At 42.1% G+C, this 19,012-nt stretch overlaps 2 protein-coding genes across 4 annotated transcripts in view; one reads left to right on the top strand and one right to left on the bottom strand.

Annotated features, from left to right (window-relative positions):
- Positions 1-501: 501 nt before the first annotated feature.
- LOC126507129 (seminal vesicle secretory protein 3A-like) overlaps positions 502-19,012 on the top strand; it is a 63,304-nt gene continuing 44,793 nt past the window's right edge. For 2 of the 3 annotated variants that reach the window (XM_050151322.1, XM_050151321.1), the window contains exons 1-2: positions 502-519; positions 14,399-14,514. The gene's annotated coding sequence lies outside the window, so the exon portion shown is untranslated. Of the gene's footprint in view, positions 520-14,398; positions 14,515-19,012 lie in introns of those variants that run through there. The other variant, XM_050151323.1, reaches the window with a different exon arrangement.
- Positions 2,295-3,320, bottom strand: LOC126507132 (WAP four-disulfide core domain protein 15B-like). Its single transcript, XM_050151326.1, has 3 exons — positions 3,236-3,320; positions 2,944-3,101; positions 2,295-2,418 (listed from the first exon to the last, which is right to left on the bottom strand). Exons 1-2 carry the CDS (start codon positions 3,318-3,320, stop codon positions 2,944-2,946), a joined length of 243 nt encoding a protein of 80 aa, XP_050007283.1. The 3' UTR covers positions 2,295-2,418.

Here is a 19,012-nt window from a genome sequence, read left to right as displayed (position 1 = left end):
AAACTCAAGTTACACTTTTTTAATTTACACCGTGCATTTACTCACTTTCACCTACATGGGCTCTTGAATCTGAATGTATTCTTTTAACCCACAGTGCCTACCATGAAAAGCCCCATGTCCAGCCCCATGTTGGGTGCCAGTTGTCAGAGCCTGCTCCAATCAAACCAGCCGGGGGTATGTGGGTAGGGGTATGAGGATTAAGGAAATGACCAACTGAAAGAAAGCACAGAATAGATTCGGGAGACTGGCAGCTTCCTCTGCACAGCCCCGAGTTTATTTCAGAAATTGCTTATATACAATAGCAGAACAAAGCCCAGCATAGACAGTCAGTATCTAACCATAGACCATTCCTGTCCTTGAGCAAGCAGTTTCAGTTTCTATCTCGATATTCCTAAGGTTTGGCATCAGCAGTATTCTTTCTACTAGAGAGTGTGTTTTCTCGTGGGCAAAATGCTTTTTCCTATGGACTTAGTTGGAACTTTCTCACAGCCCTCAAGGATACTGGACTAAATAGAGCAGGTAAGCTTGAACTAAAATGACTTTTCTAAAAGTCAGAATTGGCTTCAGATGGAAACTGAGCCACACGTGGGCTACCACATATGTGCTATGGATACTAGATCTGGGGAAGTGGATTTTGGCATCTTTGGAAAAACTCAGGTGGCTGTATCCTTACAGGTTTATTTCTAGTTCTTCTGTTCCCCCGTCACTGGTCTGGATGTGTTTTTGTGCCAGTACCATGTCCTGATTCTGTGGCTCTGTAGTTGCTTTCCTTTTCATCTCTATTTAATACATTTCTGCCCTGATCTTTAGTACTTCTTGCCACCCACTGCTTTGAGTTTAGCTTGTCATTGTTTGCCTTGGACCTTGAGGTTCAAGTTATTTATTTGAGGTTTTTCTTGTAATTTTTTGAAGGCAAGCGATGATAAATGTAAGTATTGTTAGAGCTGCCTTAGCTGTATTCCTGAGAGTCTCCTAAATGGTGCTTTAATTTAAATTTGACTGTTTGATGGTTTAAGTTTCTCACCCAATCTTCACAATGACTCACTGTATAAACTATAGTAGCTGCAAACTTGCCTTTGGAATTTCCTTAGCTGCTTTGTAAAGGTAAAGTTGCATTCCCATTTTTATTTTGTCCTATGAGCTCTTTTCTCCCTTATCTCTTTATTTAAGAATGTATTATTCAGTCCCCAAGTATGCTTTTTCTTGCTCTTGACTTCTAGTTTTGATGTGGGATTTCCCTCTGTGTGCTGTGATTACCATTAATGAATAAAGAAACTGCTTTGGACCTATAGCAGGGCAGAACTTAGGTAGGCAGGGAAAACTAAACTTAATGCTGGGAGAAAGAAGGAGGAGTTGGAAAGAAGCCATGTGTGGTAAGCCACAGCCATGTGGTGATACATAGAATAATAGAAATGAGTTAAATTAAGATGTAAGAGTTTGCCGGGCGGTGATGGCGCACGCCTTTAATCCCAGCACTCGGGAGGCAGAGGCAGGCGGATCTCTGGGAGTTCGAGGCCAGCCTGGTCTACAAGAGCTACTTTCGGGACCGGCACCAAAGCTACAGAGAAACCCTGTCTCGAACCCCCCCCCCCAAAAAGATGTAAGAGTTAGCAAACAAGAAGCTAGAGATAATGGGCCAAACAGTGATTGAATTATTACAGTTTCTGTGTGATTATTTTCGAGTCTAAGCCACCAGGCAGTGGGAACCAACAATTGGACTCCTCCAACATAGTTTCACTGATAATATACAAGAAATTGTTTTGATTACTTTTTATTTATTAAGTTTGTTTTGTGACCTATAATGTAGCCTGTTTTAGATAATTCTGCTGAGAACAAAGTCCACTGGGTGGAATATCCTATAGACATCCAAATTAAGTCTATTTGACCTACTGTATAGTTTAACTCTGCAGTTTCTTTTTGACTTTGAATTTGGATGACTTATCTCTTTTGACCAATTTTGTTTTAAAGTCTGATTTGTCAGATATCAGGTTCCCCTGTACCATTCTCACCGTGATGGGTAGCATTGTCAAACCGTGACCCCAGACACACCCTTCTTTCTTTATAGTTATGCGTTTTGTCACATCAATGGAGAGTATATAAGAATTCACCTATTTCTCTCATGAAATAAATTTTTCCTATGTTCTTCATAATTGAACTTCCTTTCTGTTTTGTGTACATTCTTTCAAGTATTTCTTGCAATGCTGTGTTGTAAACCTTTCTGGTTTCTAAAATCCCAGCCTAAGGTAGTTTTTATTCTTAATTGTACTGGAAAATAGACAAATACACAACTCTTTATTCCTTTGTTTTGTATTCATTAACAAATGCTTAACTCTTGGAAGGGCTTGTGAGGACCGAGGAAGAACTGGAGGCCAACTATCCTAGACTGAGACTGTACCAAATGCGTCTTCTCATTTTTGTCTAGAAAGAACAGAGATAAGATGAGATGCAAACTGTGCTGGGGACATGGTTCTGGGTCAGGGGTCACCATGACCTGACTCTTACCATGTGTTCTCTTTCCAGAACACTGAGATGTGCTGTCAGGGAGCTAGGGGCAGACAGACCATGAACGGCTCTACACAGCAAGTCAAGTAGGAAATTATAATTTCATAATCCCTTCATAATTTAAGGTTTAGTGGGAATGCTTTATTGCTATAAGCTATGAGAAGGGAAAACTGAACATAAGAAACATTCAGTGGCAGTTGAGGAACTTAGGGGTAATCTTATTCAGATGTTCTTAGTATGCTGGAAAGGGTGACACCCACCAATGCAATGGTAGCATATTTTCTGAGGAAGGGGGCAATCTCTGGACAGTCTTAATTAATTCAGATGCTCTGATTGCCACACTATCTAGAGGTAGAGACAGTTTGCAGTTCCCTACAAGGCAATGAACTCCACATGGGTTCTAGAAGAAGCATCAAGAATAACACGTCCGGGGTTGCTCACCTAATTCAAAGTATTCCATGGATCAGTACAGCGCTTCTGACAGTAGTAGAAGCAACACTTTTTGGCTCCCTTGCAGCTTATATCACGCTTGCATAGGGACAGGAGAACAAAAGGGCAGGAAAGATGAAACTCTGGGCAGTACCCGGGTTTGATTAAAGCTGTAGAAGAATACCACAAGGTGAGTCTCAGGAGCTGGTGAGCTGTGAATCATGCTTCAGGCATCAATGTCTCCATGGCTTCCTCAGAGGAAAGGCTTTCCTACCCAAGCAGACCCAGGATCACGGTGCCTTACCCCTGTTCCTCCTGAATATAGGCTGAGTCATATTACAGCAAAGAAGGATGGTCACTGCGAGTAGAGAGAGGCTAAGTGGCTTCATCTCCCAAGAAAGCTGTGCAGGTGAACGTGGAGGCCAGGGATGTTTATGTTAGATTCATGGAAGGAGTGCCATCAGAAGGACCTGTGGTTCACAGAGTAGGACAGCAGAATGAGCACCCCGATACAATGTCCTAGTGCCCGAGTGGACCGTCCTTTTCTCAGGGTATCACCAAGTTGGCCTTTCTGTCAGTCCTGCTTCCTGCAGGCCACTAGGAACCAATAAGAGTAAAATACTTCTTCTAGACTGTGCATCAGGATTGACCAATCCCTGGAGGGATGGCTCCATGGTTAAGAGCAGTGGCTGTTTGTTCTTCCAGAGGTCCTGAGTTCAATTTCTAGCAACCACGCTCACAATTATCTATATTGGGATCTGATACAATTTGGTGTGCAGATGTACATGCCGACAGAGCACTCATGCATTAAAAATACATAAATAAATATGTATTTATTTAGTACATAAGACTTTATGGCCAACCTTTCCTTCTTACTGAACTTGCAGAGAAACTGGAACCCCAGCCCTCCCAGCAACCTTCATTGAGGATGTTTTTGAAAGTTTACTTTCCACACATCAACATTTAAGCACCACCATGACATCACAAAAATTAAGGAGAATGGCTTTGCAGTATGATATTAGAGTTATTAAAAATCTCTATTTACATGGAACACAAGATTAACGTTTAATTTCTTAATTTCTTTTTTTTTAAAAAATCTTCATGAATGTGTAAAAATCGCAGTTGTTGAAAATATGAGATGTTTGTTATTTGTTTAGTTGGGAATCTACTTGTGTAGGCACTGACCAAAACATAGCTTTGTATAAAGAACAACAATAATAAAAAAAATGAAGTAAATCAACAGCAAAACAGTTTTATAGCTATGTCCAAGAGACTTAGAACCTAATGTGAAAGCAAAACCTCATCTTTTGAAAACTACTTATTTCTTATTTCTAATTGCGTGTGTGTGTGTGTGTGTGTGTGTGTGTGTGTATGAGCATGTAAGTGCAGGTGCCCAGGGAGGCAGAAAGAGGGTGTTGCATCCTCCAGAAGCTAGAGTTATAAGTGGTTGGGAACTGCTCTTTATACATGCTTGGAATCAAGTTCAGGTCCTCTGCTAGAGCAGTATGAACTCCCAACCATTGAGCCGTCTCTCGACTATATATTTTTTAACTGTAATTTGTGCTGCTGTCTTCAGTCTCTGGGTCACCTTGACATTGGTGACTTGTAGATTTCATTGTAAAGAAAACTTTTTAGTTGGTTTAATGTACCAAAATGTTAAAATGCCACTCTGGCCCAGAGGAGCTCATTTTTAAAAAGTCTGTTATTCCCTGCAGCTTTAAGATGCTCAAATATGGAAAAAGATGTTACATGGAAGGAAGCGACATTGTAATGTTGCTTTAAATTAATGTAAAAAACCTAAATAAAAACTTACCTTGTGAATCTTGTCATACTTAAAAATAGTGACAGGTTATGAACAAATAGTCTCCCCTCCAGGAACGTGTAGTTGGTTGAAACATTTAAATTAAGCTAGTGGTGTATTTCTTGTTAATAGAAAAGTTCGGAAATTATGATTAGTTCCCTATGAACTGTAGAATATGTGAAAAATCTGTGTATGACACAGGTTCATAATTCAATGATTTACTTTGATGGTTTCTACAACAACCCCAAATACAAAACTGTACTTTAGGATTAGAGATTTGGGAGCTGTTCCTTCACCATCACTCTGAGAATCCTGACAACCCACCTGAGGGAAAAACAAACACCGTTTTGGAAGTGTGGGGTTGAACTAAAGCTTTGCAAAGACACAAGAAGACAAAAGAATGTGAATCTCACCAAGCAAAGAGAGCTTTGTAGTGGTTTGCTTGTCATTTTCCCAGTTATGGTCACTTTTTAAAGCTTGGGCAGAGGACTCAGAAGGAACAGAGTGGCCAACCCTCGTGGTCTGAGAAGGAAGCCCCAGAACACACACTGTGGAAGAAAAGCATTGCAAAATTGTCCCCTGACCTCCACAGCTGTGTACCACCTGTCACACCACCAAATGCAAACCAAGAACTGAAAGCAGTATCTGGCTCCATGGTAGTTCTGAAGACCGGGAACTCGCAGCCTCTCTAGGGGAGGATTTTCTCCTCCTTCCCTCAAAGCTCCGACTCCCAGACATGGTCATTATTTTAACTGCTCAGCAGCTCTTAAAAACAGCTCTTCCCTCTGAACACGTCTTCAGTTCCCTTGACTCAGTTTTGGGTCTGTGAAGGTGGCACTATTCTGGGAATCCATCTTTTACCTCAGGTGCTTCAGGCAGTGAGCCCGAATGATGTCAAGAGGGTAGAGTGAGGATGAGATCCCCCCTGAATTTTTTGAAAATCTGGATAATTGCCTAGACATGTACATGTATGTCATGTATCTGTTGGTTCTCACATGTCATGCTTCTGTCTACACCTACATGCATGCTAAGGAAAGATCCAAGAAAACTATGCTAGCTCATCCATGACTGAACGTAACTGCAGCAAGACCATGATGTAAGACTTGGAAACTCGGGGCAGGGGAGACCCCTCAAGCTGGATATACAGGCAGGCACTCTCTGGAAAGGACTTAATAGCTCAGGAAGTTACAGCAAGCGTTGGCAAATAGGTACAGAGGGAGCAGTTCACAGGGAGGCAAGACAGCCTACAGAATGGAAGGAAGACTTTGCCAGCTACACATCTTTCAGGGGATTAATATCCAGAGCATAGAGAGAAGTAGAATAAGTTAAACATAAAAAGCCCTTTAGACCGATCCTCAAGAAAACCAGGACTAGGATTTCCTTAGTGAGGGTGTATAGATGAAGAAGGACTCCTCGCACTGCTGGTAGTAATAAAAATGAAACCAGACACTGTGGGAATGGGTGCTGTGCTGTGGGACAATGATCTTGTGTCCTGTAAAGATTTGTCATTTGTATTGCTTTAATAAAACACTGATTGGCCAGTAGCCAGGCAGGGAGTAGTGTAGATGGGCTACTAGGCAGGGGGATGAGAACAGGAGAATTCTGGGAAGAGGAAAGGTTGAGTCTGCAGTTGTAACCCAGATGCAGAGGAAGCAAGATGAGAATGCTTAGCTGATAAAAGGACCAGGCAGGACAGAAATCTCTGTCAACAGTGATGCATTTCCTCAAAAGCTAAAAATGGGACTATCTTGCAGTCCAGCTGTATCACCAACCATACCCCTTCTTATGTCCACTCTAAGCAATCTGAGTCAGCACACCACAGACACCTGTGTGTTGTTTATTGATGAGCCATTCAGAATAGCCGGAATATGGAGTCAGCCTAGGTGTCTATGGACAGATGTGTGGCAGGTTTTAGTCACACTTCAAAGAAGAATGGGATTATATCACTTGCAGAAAAGTGAGGCAGAATGGGGAGATGAGAATTATGGGACACCTCACTGGAGTTGAATGAGGCCTGTTATCAACTGAAGATCAAGAATCTTAGCATAACTTATAACATTTCTGGGAAGTTTGCCAGTGCAGAGGCAATGATCCTTTCACGCAAATATATTTTATGCTAAAATAGTAATGAACCAAACCATGCTTAAGGCCCAAGCGCTTGTGACCTATATGGCTTTATTCCTAAATAGTTTCTGGGATCCTCACAAGACTGTTGAGTTTACTCACAATAAAGCTGTCCTAAAGTCCATTGTCTCTGTGCAATGTTGTAATCCTGTCAGTTACACTGAGCAATCACCCTGTGATTCCATGGAACCTCTTTGAAAGCTGTGACCTCAAAACCCTCCAAAAATGTGCATGCTACTGAAAGGACTCTTGAAGAGCCCTTCTCATACCATTGGGCGGGTCTTCCTTTCAGAGTGATGTTCTTTCTCCTAGCCCTTAAAAACCTATGCTAAAATGTCCTTGAAATTTTTATTTTATTTTATATGTAAGTGCTTTAGCCTAGTGTGTGGATTACATCATGTACAAGGAGATTGAGGGAGGCATTGAACCCCCTGGAACTTGAGTTACAGATGGTGGTGAGACACTATGTTGGTGCTGGAAATCAAACCTGGGTCCTCTGCAAGAGCAGTAAGTACCTTTAACCACGAACATAGCTCTTCAGCCCCTTGGGGAAAAAATGTTTTTTTTTAACAAACCCCAACTCTGCTTCATACTGGCTTATACTGGAATTCTGTTCTGTGTCAAGACAAGGGTTCAGTTTCACCTGAGTCAAGGTCCGCCAAACACAGAAGGGGCCCCTCAGCTGTTGGAGGTGGCAGTGTGGAGCTGTGTCTCTGTCCTTGCTGCTGTCAGGGATGGGATGGGACCTGCAGAGCTCAAGCCAGACTCAAAAAGACAAAGACAGTGTTTTCTTTTGACAGAGAGCATCAGTAGGAAAATTTATCAAGCAGAAGAAAGAATGTGAGCTTCAAGACAGGTCATGTGGAATCAAGATTTAAAAAATGCACAAGACATAAAACTGGATGCGGGAAGAGACAGAACCCTTGAGGTTGGCAATGAGAGATGACTATGAGAAAGTACATTAACATACTTGCACGGGGAAGACAAAATGAAACTTGTTAATAGTGAGAACTCCATCATGGAGGTAGAAGGGACAGTTTTGCATTTATACCCTTCTCCCGTTCTCATTAGTATAAAATACATAGACAACAAACTGGGAATGAGGAGACTGTATTCAAATGATTCCGTCTCAGACTCATACATCTGTCTCCTGGGTGATTCATATGGTGTTAGCCTCTACATCAATGATAGATGGGCACATGTACTTCCTGCCTGAGTACCAGCTTGTATCACAGCTGCATGACAGCAGCAGTCAGTGTCAGTCTTGAGAGCCACAGAATTCCAATATGCTGCTAAATCAAGTTCAAAGCTCATGGGATTACTTCCTTTCTCCCCTTAGGATGAGCTACCTATGTCAGTCATGGCCTGAGGGTGTCCCCAGGACCACAGTGGCTGCAGTAGTCACAAACATAGGAATCATTTCTCACAGTCTGCAGGGAACTGTTGGACAAACTTCCTACTGAAAGACAATCTCAGATACTGCTAGAATATAAAGACTGGAATGCATACTTCTCCCATTCAAGGTGTGGGTGTAGGGTAGAGATCAATAACAATCAGGGAAACATGGCATTGCCTACTGGAGAAGATAAAATGCCAGAGACTGAATGTAAATATATGGACAGTATTGACTCCACAGCAATGGAAAATAATGTTCAATTTAGAAGAATCGAAATGAACTTCAAGAAAATTAAGAGAAATAATACTGAAATTTATTGGAGAAATTTAGCAGAGTGACTAAAGTAATGCTTTAAAATCCATAGAGAATTACCAAAGTTAGAAAATGTGGAATGATCTTGTGCTGCTGTGAGCATTGTTAGAACTGATCAATCCAAACAGTCTTTGAATTCACAGACAGGTTGCTGGAAAATACAGTCACCATGGAAGAAAGAGCCAAAAAGAAGAGGAATGCTTCCTCCAGACAACATGAAAGGGCAAATGTTTGTGTCAGCGGTATTCAGGAGAGAGCAGAGAAAATCATTTTGTTTTTAATCTTTTGAGGAAACAAGACCAGGAGACTTTGCAAAGCCGAGGAAAGATAAAAACGTCCAGGAGATCAAATTTCTTCTATCAGGGTTATTCTACACCATGAATTATTCTGATCAAAATTCTAAAGATCAAAGATAGAGAGGATATGAAGGCAGTGAGAGAACAGAGGAGTCAGCATAGAAGGAAATTCCAGTGGGAATGGTAGGCGACTTCCCAGAGGCATTGTTCTGGACAGGATGAGATACTTAACGTTTCCAAAGGGAGAAACATGCCAATCAAAAATACTCACCCCACAGACCTATCCTCAGTAAATGAAAGAGATGAAACACCTGTGCAGAAATAAAAACGGAAGGAGGTTGTCTCCTCAAGACCTGTTTTTCAAGAAAGGCTAAAAGGAGTTTGTGAAGCTGAACAAAAAGGTTGTTAATCAGTAATCAAAAATATCCAGTACTTAGAAGCAGACAAGCTAAAGGACAATAACAGAAACAAGAGAACTGAGGTGGCATCACAGAAAACAGACTAACCCACGCTGCCACGAGACAATAAGAGTATTAATATTGTAATGACCTTCCTGACTTGAGGAGCATTGGGCAATCCTTTGGGGGCCTGGATGGAGAAGAGCAGAGGAGGGAAGCATCCCTGGCCCCATCTGTATGTCAAATTTGGATGTCAGCCTTCTGTACCCTTGCACCAGGATTTACCCATAGAGAAGATGTAAGTATCTGAAATATGTACGTAGCATGCTGCTGTCAGTAGAGACCCAAGCAGATGATGCAGACATCTGAATTGAAGGCTGTAGAGTGAAGTCTGAAATGAGATGTGGCACCAGTATAGACAGAACTTAAATAGCGTACCAATCAATTACAACTGAGTCATGTATTAAGTATTAAACAGAAAACACTACAATGTATTAGTACGTTTTTCTCAAGTTCCCATGGAACAGTCTCCAAGAGAGGCCACACAAACACACCAATAAAGTTCAATCTGTTTACAAAGATTGAAATCATAAAGGTATCAATAAGAAAAGGAAGATCAGAAAATAAATAGGTAAACTAACATATGTTCAAATAATAAATTGTCAAAAACATAACTGACCAGAGAAAATGATTTGTAGCTGTGACTTGTGAAAGAGACTATTAACATAGCTCTAAAACTAAGGACAATGTGTGCCCGTGAGATGGCTCACTGGGTAAAGGCGCTTGCTGTGCAGACTTGAGGGCCTGAGTTTGATCTCCAGGCAAATCTATGAACTATCCAGCAGTCTGTTCCCCCACAAGAAAATCCATTCAGGAACTTTGCAGAGCAACCTCAGGCAGTGCAGGGCTCGATCTGAGCTCTTCCATCTACACAGTTTTAACTCCTGAAATGGGGATCAGGCTCTCCCCCGCTGGAGATTATGGGACTTTACTGAAGGTACTGTAGGATTATTATTGGGGAGAAGTAGCACCACTATGCAAGGGATTCTTGTTACTGTGGGAGTAATTATTTTGAAGGAGAAATCAAGGTTATGAGTCACTCTCCTAATGGAGTTTCTGTGGTAGAGACAGGACAGAGGCTTGCCCAATTAACTTTACTCTCAAAAGTGTAAACTAGAAATCAATTTCAGGGAGGTAGAGAGGAAATACTGAATTTGGTGCATCTGACGCCTTTTTACTCTAAATCTCTTGAATATGGATGCCCGTGAGCAGTCTGCTATGGACAGATTTTGGCATGACAGCACCAAAGTGACCTTGCTAAAGCAAAGTGGAAAGACCCTTGCACTGGATTATGGAAAGGACCTCATCTTATATTAATATGTCGTCGAGGACATGTCTGTGCTTTTTTATAGGAGGATGGTGAAACACAATAGCTTCTGGAATGTCTGGTCCAATGTATACAGCAGAAGGATGCCAGCCCTGTTGACATCACAACTGTTGATGACTCCATAGAAGAATTGAAGTTCCTGAATCTGTGTTTCTGACTTTCTTAATGCCATCATGCTGCAGTTTGAGAAGGGAAGGAAGATCATGGCTATTGTTGGTGATCCTAGCTTATTGATGGACTCACTATGCAACTTTCCAGACCTTATTTTAAAGGAACTGAAGTGTTAAGGTGTTTGAGACTGTAGGACTTTTATCTTTTTAATGTGAGATATTGGACTGACTAAGGAAGGGTGTGTTTTTAACAGTGATGTGTTTGTGTGTCAAGTTGACAAGGGGTCAGTTGTTTTGGCTGGTTTGATGTTTCAACTTGACACAAACTTGAGTCATCAGAGAAGAAGGAGCCTCAGTTGAGGAAATGCTTCCATGAGATCCAGCTGTAAGACATCTTCTCAATTAGCGATCAATGGGGCAGGGCCCAGCCCATCGTGGGTGGTGCCATCCCCGGGCTGGTGGTCCTGTGTTCTATAAGAAAGCAGGCTGAGCAAGCCTTGGGGAGCAAGCCAGCAAGCATCACCCCTTCATGGCTCTGCCTCAGCTCCTGCCTCCATATGCCTGCCTTGTCTAAGTTTCTGTCCTGACTTCCTTCAGGGATGAAAGGCAATGTGGAAGTGTCAGCCAACTTACTTTATGGTCATGGTGTTTCATCACAGCAATGGAAACCCTAACTAAGACATCGTGTCTATTAGTCTTTTGGATTTCAGAAAATCTCAGCATAGAACCATCTTCTGGACTTAAGTTCCCCTCTCAACTGAACATGCTCAGTCTTCAACTCACAAAGTTCAAGATTTCTTGAATCTCAGCAATGCCGTCTGTGAAAGAAGACCGGAGCCCAGGACATTTTCTGAACTTTGTAACTGAATTTCCTAGTGTCTTTGGTGGGCACATCTGGTTATAAGGGAACTTTTAAAGAGGAAATGACAGTGAGAGAAATCATGTATATGCTTCAGTTTAGGTTATGTAAAATGACATTTGAGTTATTCACAGTGAGTTGGCATTTATGTAGCAGATCCAAGTATCCAGGAGCAGGAGAAAACAAATATCACCCATCTGTATACCTTGCTTTCAGTTAGGAATTCAACATATTGGTATGCACCAGGACCTGGTCTTTCGTCTGTGGCAGGAAGCACCTTGCTCATTTATGGCTCCATAGTAAAACAACCACTGTTCAGCCTGGAGAAAACGCAAGCCACGCCACAGTCCCTGATTGGACTGAGGGAGGAAGAGGGTTCGTCACCTAGTCACATGGATCAGTTCACTCATTGGGAAGCACATCTATTGCAGAGGAGAGTGGGATATAAAAGCACTCACCCAGTGTTGATGATGGCAGTTCCCTGGCGACAGAGCCTTCTCTGATGAAGGACAAGCAGTGTGCTCCGAAGCTGATCAGGGGCCACCTCATCACATCAAAGATAAGATTGGCAGGTTTCCTCAGAGATAATGGTGAAAGCTTTGCCTAGTCTGAGTGTGTCTGTGGTAGTTTAGAGATTAGAACAAAGGTACAGATATGACTTCCTAACAAGGGTATATCTGATGGATTCAGGAGAGGGAGGGGAGGGGAAGTCACAGACAGACAGAGAAATAGAGAGGTTCCTTTGTGATAAGTTTTAAATCCCTGGTTAATGGGATTCTGCCACCACTGCTGATGTAATAAGCCAATCAAACCAAATTAATAAACCAGGCGGTGGTGACGCACGCCTTTAATCCCAGCACTCAGGAGGCAGAGGCAGGCGGATCTCTGTGAGTTCGAGACCAGCCTGGTCTACAGAGCTAGTTCCAGGACAGGCTCCAAAGCCACAGAGAAACCCTGTCTCGAAAAACCAAGATAAGTAAATAAATAAATAACCAAATTAATAAAACCAGGTATAACCTGAGCAAAGCACTCCTGGGTGACCCTCAGGAGGGTTCAAGAGGAATCACATGGCAAATATGGCTACCAAGCCTTAAGTAGCTTATAGGCGTGGTCTTGAACAGCCCCAAGGCTGACTTTTGGCAGGCTTTCTCAGAGATGGAGTTTGAAAAGGGCAGCTCCAGTGGAGACACTGCTTCAGGTGCTGAGGGTGGGTCTGGAAGGGGACTCTGAGCCACTTTGATCATGGCTCTGCTGGTCGGCTTAAGCACAGTAACCATTTAAGTGTATGTGTGTATACATACATATATATACATTACATATATATGTACATATGTGTATAATGTACACATATATGTGTATCTACATACAGACACGAACACATATATATGAAAACAACCTATGTTACCTTAATGTTCAAGGAACATCAAGCATTTAATGCAATAATGACTTCCATCTGTAGTGGTTGTTGGCTGTGGAATGATTCTTTGGAGCCCTTCACATGATCAGTTACCCAGATAAAAGAACATTATTCCAAAGAAGTCATTTCTGGGCCAGGTAACATGTAAAGGACCTAGCCGTTTCACAGAGTTGCTAGGAAGCCTGCCTGGAACCCATTGCGAAGAGAACAGGTTATAAATATGGAAAACTGGGTTAGAGGGAAGACTCAGCAGTTAAGAGCAGTGGCTGCTCTGCTCATCACCCTTATCAGGCACTCACAACTGCTTGTAACTCCAACTCCAAAGGGATTTGATGCCCTCTTCTGGCCTTCATATGTACCTGCATGCATATGCACATACATGTAAATAAATAAAAAACAATTTTTTTAAAAAAATAAGGAGACCAGTGTATGTAGACTCACTGTCAAAATCAGCCTGTACTGGTCCCTGTGTAGCTCCTCAGTGTTGTGGTAGGGAGGCTGCTTGTTGGTTCCCAGCTTCTCAGCCCCCAAATAATCACACTGAAACTATATTATTTCAAACAGTGCTTGGCTCATTAGCTCTAGCTTCTTAGTGGCTAACTCTTAACCCATTTCTATTAATCTGTGTATCACCATGTGGCTGTGGCTTACTGGGTAAGGTTCCATCCTGCGTCTTTCTCCGGTGGGGCTACATGGCTTCTCCCTGACTCCACCTCCTATCTCCCAGCATTCAGCTTAGTTTTCCCCCACCTTACTAAGTTTTGCTCTGTGCAGGCCCAAGACAGTTCTTTATTAACCAATGGTATTCACAGCATACAGGGAAATCCCACATCACCTCAGTGCTGTGTCTGTGCCCACAGATGCCATGTATTCCTTGGTCAAGATGCCAAGTGAGAGGTGTCCAAAGCAAGAACCATCGTTGCCGCTTCTCTTCAAGGTCAAACACAGCTAACTTTGTAATAAACATCTTGGAAATGAATGCTCACCACTTACCATGCCCCTATCTGTGCTAATACCTACGTCACAAATGCTCTTTAGACTGCCCAAGTCCTGATAGGAGTCGTCTTGCATGAGGCAATGCTGAAGGAAGCTGGGGGAGGGGTGGTGACAAGAATCCAGCTTTTCATCTCTGTGGCAATTTCCCCCAGGTGGACAGTTTTACTTTGAGAATCCAAGAAATGTAGTCTATAAACCCCTACACCCACTGAGCAAGTGATGCCTATGTTGTTTCCTTGACTACTGTGTCTATGTGGGAGCTGAACAAACCATATCTACCTCCTTCATTCATGCTTTCTTTTAGAAAAGCAAATAGAAAACTTAGAGGTGAATGGGAGGTGACATGCCTCTCTGTATTCCTTCATCCACAGGTAGCTCGGGCAGATGACTATGGGTCATTTTGTTGTTGCGCAGTGAGGAACAGAAGGGACACTGAAGAGCTCTGGGTCTGCTAACTGGGTGAAACGAACAAGAGAACACAACTAAGGTGAGTTTCTGGAGTGCCTTGTAAGATGCCTCCAAGTCTGTTGGGGTTTCGTTCTTTGCTTTGCCCTCTATCAACCGATATGCTATTCATTAGAGGCCTAGAGCTCTCTAGAGCTACTGAGTGTTTCTCTAAGACCAGATGCCATTTCTCCCTGGCTAGAGGATTCAGCCTCTCTGGAAACACTATGGGTTGATGATCTTGTCCAGATACTGAGGGAAACACAATAACTATTGTGAAGAAAATGTGAGTTGAAAAGCTAGTGTGGGGGCTGGAGAGATGGCTCAGTGGTTAAGAGTATTGCCTGCTCTTCCAAAGGTCCTGAGTTCAATTCCCAGCAACCACATGGTGGCTCACAACCATCTGTAAAGAGGTCTGGCGCCCTCTTCTGGCCTGCAGGCATACACACAGACAGAATATTGTATACATAATAAATAAATAAATATTAAAAAAAAACTTGCTCCTACAGCAGCTTTAAAAAAAAAAAAAGAAAAGCTAGTGTGGATACAGGGGAGGAGAATTCCTTACACATTGATGGTCTGAGTGTAAACTGTTGTAGCCAATGTGGAACTTAGTATGAAGGGGCCTCAGAAACCAGAAAGTTGAACTAATATATGATCTAATTTTGCCATGCGTTAGCATATACACAAAGGAATCAAAGCTATCATACCAGAGAGATGCCTACACACCCATGTTTACTGTTTGGATATTGTTAATCACCATAGCTAGGATATGGAGGAGCCTCGATACCACCTCCCCCATCAGATGAATGGTTAAAATCTGGTACATATGCACATAGGATTTTATTTGGATGTAAAGAACGAAATTATGTCATTTGCTGGAAATGGATGGAAATGGAAACTATCAAGTGAAATAAGCTGGAGCCAGAAAAACTAAATTTTATTATCCCAGTCTCTCCTCTTTGCGTGGATTCTTTGTAGGTGTATCACATTTCTCAAGGCATTCTTTTTTAATGCACAGTTGCAAGATTTATGCATGTGTTAGTGGCTGCTTCTGTATGAATGTGGAAGCCAGAAGACAACCCCTGCTGTTATTCAGAAAGGCCTTTGAGACAGGTGTTTTCAATACCTGAAGCTTACCAACTAGGCTAGGCCGGCTGTCTTGCAATCCGCAGGGACCTGTCTGCTTTAGCCTCTTACAGCACTGGGATTGCAAGTGAGCATCACCATGCTTGATAGTCTTACATGGGTGCTGGGGACTGAACTTAGATCTGCGTGTGTGTAAGGTACCTCATCTCTCAAGGAATTCTTTTCAAAAGGACACCAGCACTTGGGTCTGGTCACACATACCTGTAATCCTAATGAGATTGGGATGGGAGCATCACAAGTTCAAGGCTGGCCTAGGCAACATAGTAAGACCCACTTTCAGAAAAATGAGGGTCCTGTCAATAAAAATGGAAGGTCAAACTAGTCCTGTATCATTTTGTCTTCGATGGTTACATTTTTTATTTATAGTTAATTTTTTTTCATTCAATGTATTTTGATTGTTTTCCCTCTCCCAGTTCCTCTCAATTCTTCCCCATATCACATCCACCCAGCTTTAGGCTCTTTCTTTCTTTCTAAAGGTTTTATTTGCAAATATCATCACTAGCAAATAGCATCAAACATATATTTGTGGGTAAACTGTCAGTTCAAACTATTATAATTATAATATTATAATTATATATTATATTATAATTATAATATTATAATCTAACCTTGGCACCTGATAGCTCTCTCTCTCTCTCTCTCTCTCTCTCTCTCTCTCTCTCTCTCTCTCTCTCTCTCTCTCTCTCTCTCTCTCTCTCTCACACACACACACACACACACACACACACACACACCACTCTTGTTTCTGAGTGTGATGGCTCATCTTGGTTGTCAAATTTGACTACATCTGGAATCAACTAAAACTCAAGCAGCTGGGCATGCCTGTGGGATTTTCTTGATTGGATCATGTGTTGTGGAAAGATCCATTCTAAATCTGGGCCACACCATCTGGTGGCAGCCCACATAAAAGGACATGGAAGATGGAAACTTTTGCTTTTTGCTTGCTTGCCCTCTCTTTGCTGAGGCACCCTTTCACCAGTATTCTTTGGGATTTCAACATAGACTGAAGGCCAGCAGCTCTTTAGTAACCCCCTTGGACTCCAGTTCCATATCAGGAGATAGCCATTGTTAGACTTCTCAGACCACGGCCTCTCTCCCTGTCTCTCCCCTCTCACCTTATTCATTTTCTCAGTTTCTCAGTGGAGAACCCTGACTAGTGCACTGAATACACTGAGGCTGGCCTAGCATTCGCTACACAGCTGAGGTGAGGAAGATTTTGAGCTTCTGGTCCACTTGCCTCTATACTTCCTGAATGCTGGTATTGCAGGTGTATACATTAGGCTGCAAGCTGAACTTCAGGCCTCTTTCATGCTAAGAAGGCATTTTATCAGCTTAGTTATTCTCAGCCCCAGCTCTGGCTAGTATCTGTTCTTCTCACATGTGAAAATTTATTTATTTTACCCCCAAATTATCTACCTTTTAACAGCCTACTTTTAAAACTAAATATATTATTTATTATCACTTAAGTCATTATGATTAAATAGTAGTTGTAATTTTGTTGATTCTGGACATAATTATTTTCCATTTATAGATTGTGAAAATATATAAGTAATGTACTGTAGATGGAGGTTGCTCATTAGTTTCCTGGCTGCCCAGACCCAAAATAATTACACAGAAACTATATTGCAACACTGCTTGACCTATTAGCTTTAGCTTAGGCTTCTTATTAACTAACTCTTACATCTTAAATTAACCCATTTCTATTATTCTGTGTATTGCCACAAGGCTCATGGTTTACCGGTAAGGTTCTGGAGTCTGTCTCCTTCAGCAGCTACATGGCGTCTCCCTGACTCCACTTTCTTTTCTTCTCTATCTCTGCTTGGAATTCTTGCCTTGCTCTATTCTGCACTGCCATAAACCCAAAGCATATTATTAACCAGTGATTGATAAACATATTTAGAGCATCCAGAGGGGAATGCCACATCAATGTATTTTCGTAATAAAATTATGGAACAAATGCGGGATGAGTATGAACATTCCACAGCTCTTTTGGCTGCATTGGTTCACATCTTGTGGGTGGGACACAAGTTCAATCAGAAAGTGATTGACTGATCATTTGTGCCACCATTACACTAGTAGCCTTATCTTACCAGGCCAGTTTTGTTATTCTAGTTCATAGGTTTCACAGCTAGGTATAACAGTGTTGATGACTTTTCCTCCCTAGTAAGCACTGTGAGAGCTAGTCAATAGGACGAAGCTTCCAGATCAGTCTCAGCTTGATTTCTGTGTGTCCTATGACCCAGGTATGTAGTGTCTTCAGTGGTAGAGTCTTACTTTAACTTTATGGTAAGGGTAACTGTTGCGTCCCACCTCGACCAGCAAGGAAAACGCAACACCCGGAGCTCTTCTTGCAGCAGTTTACAGGACTTTATTCACTTTCTCTCTCTTCCCCCCCTCTACCCTCTCTCTTCTTTCCTCTCTTTGACCCCTCTCTCTCTCTCCCTCTCTCTCTCTTTCTCTTTGACCTCTCTCCCTGGGCAAACCTCTCCCAGCCCTTAAGTAGGCATGGGCTGCCAATCCTGAACTGCCAGGTGGGCACTGCCCATAGGTTCACGCATATGCAGGCAGCTGATAATCATTGCGTGATCATAGCATAGGTCAGACTTTAGCCATCTCAGGAGTTGATTATACATCTCCATCAGGTGTGACACCATGCAGCTCGCTACAGGTAACTAGAAGCAATGGCAATAGCTTGCAATGTTGGGGGTGCCATCCCCGTGGCTAACGGCTCAAAAAGATATAACCCATACCTGGAACAAGGCTTTTTATTTGATAGCCTTTTGTGTCTGAGTGAGGTATTGTTTCCGCTACATGTTAGCTCCCTATATCCATTCTGCTTCAAGACTTCAGCAGAATTCTTGTGTTTTTATCCAGAGAGATACCCAAACCCTTCAAATTTATAGCAAAGGAACCTCCCCCAATGCCTATTGAAGTGACTAAACCTTCCAGAATACAAGTGAAAATGTCTCTGTGGCTGTGGTAGCAGGGGCAAGTCTTATTAAATAACACTGTGTCCTTCTACTTTTTTCGTTAAGTATCAAATGTACTAGTAAGTGATCTGCCAGTCCATTTCCTGGCTGTGGGGCCATATAAGTGTTAAAGCCTTACTTGATTTGACAAAGTTAAAGCAATCGGAGGAAATGTTCCTCTATATAAATGGTAGACTTAAACTCAGAGAGAAAAACAATTTAAATTGAAAGTTGATATATTTCTTATATTGATTGTGAGTTGAACCTTTAATGGCTGAGCCAGCTCTCCAGCCTGAAAATCGATGTTTCTATAACAGAGTTGCAACTGGAAACCAACTTTTTTGGGCCAGTGAACTTTTAATTCTGGTGGTCAGTTTCTGAAGACCCGCTAGAAAAAGTTTTGAGGGATTTTAAAGTTGACTT

This window comes from Alexandromys fortis, unplaced genomic scaffold (genome assembly GCF_014885135.2).
Source record: "Alexandromys fortis isolate MF-2015 unplaced genomic scaffold, M_Fortis_MF-2015_v1.1 scaffold_27, whole genome shotgun sequence".
NCBI classification, from domain to species: domain Eukaryota; kingdom Metazoa; phylum Chordata; class Mammalia; order Rodentia; family Cricetidae; genus Alexandromys; species Alexandromys fortis.
This window is presented reverse-complemented; position numbering and strand designations above follow the sequence as displayed.

Bases quoted from the DNA above. Each gene is read 5' to 3' on its own strand.
- LOC126507132 (XM_050151326.1), bottom strand. From the start codon at position 3,320: ATGAAGCCACTTAGCCTCTCTCTACTCGCAGTGACCATCCTTCTTTGC. The intron at 3,102-3,235 runs GTAAGGCACCGT...ATTCTTCTACAG, and splicing joins TATATTCAGGAGGAACAGGG to CTTTAATCAAACCCGGGTAC.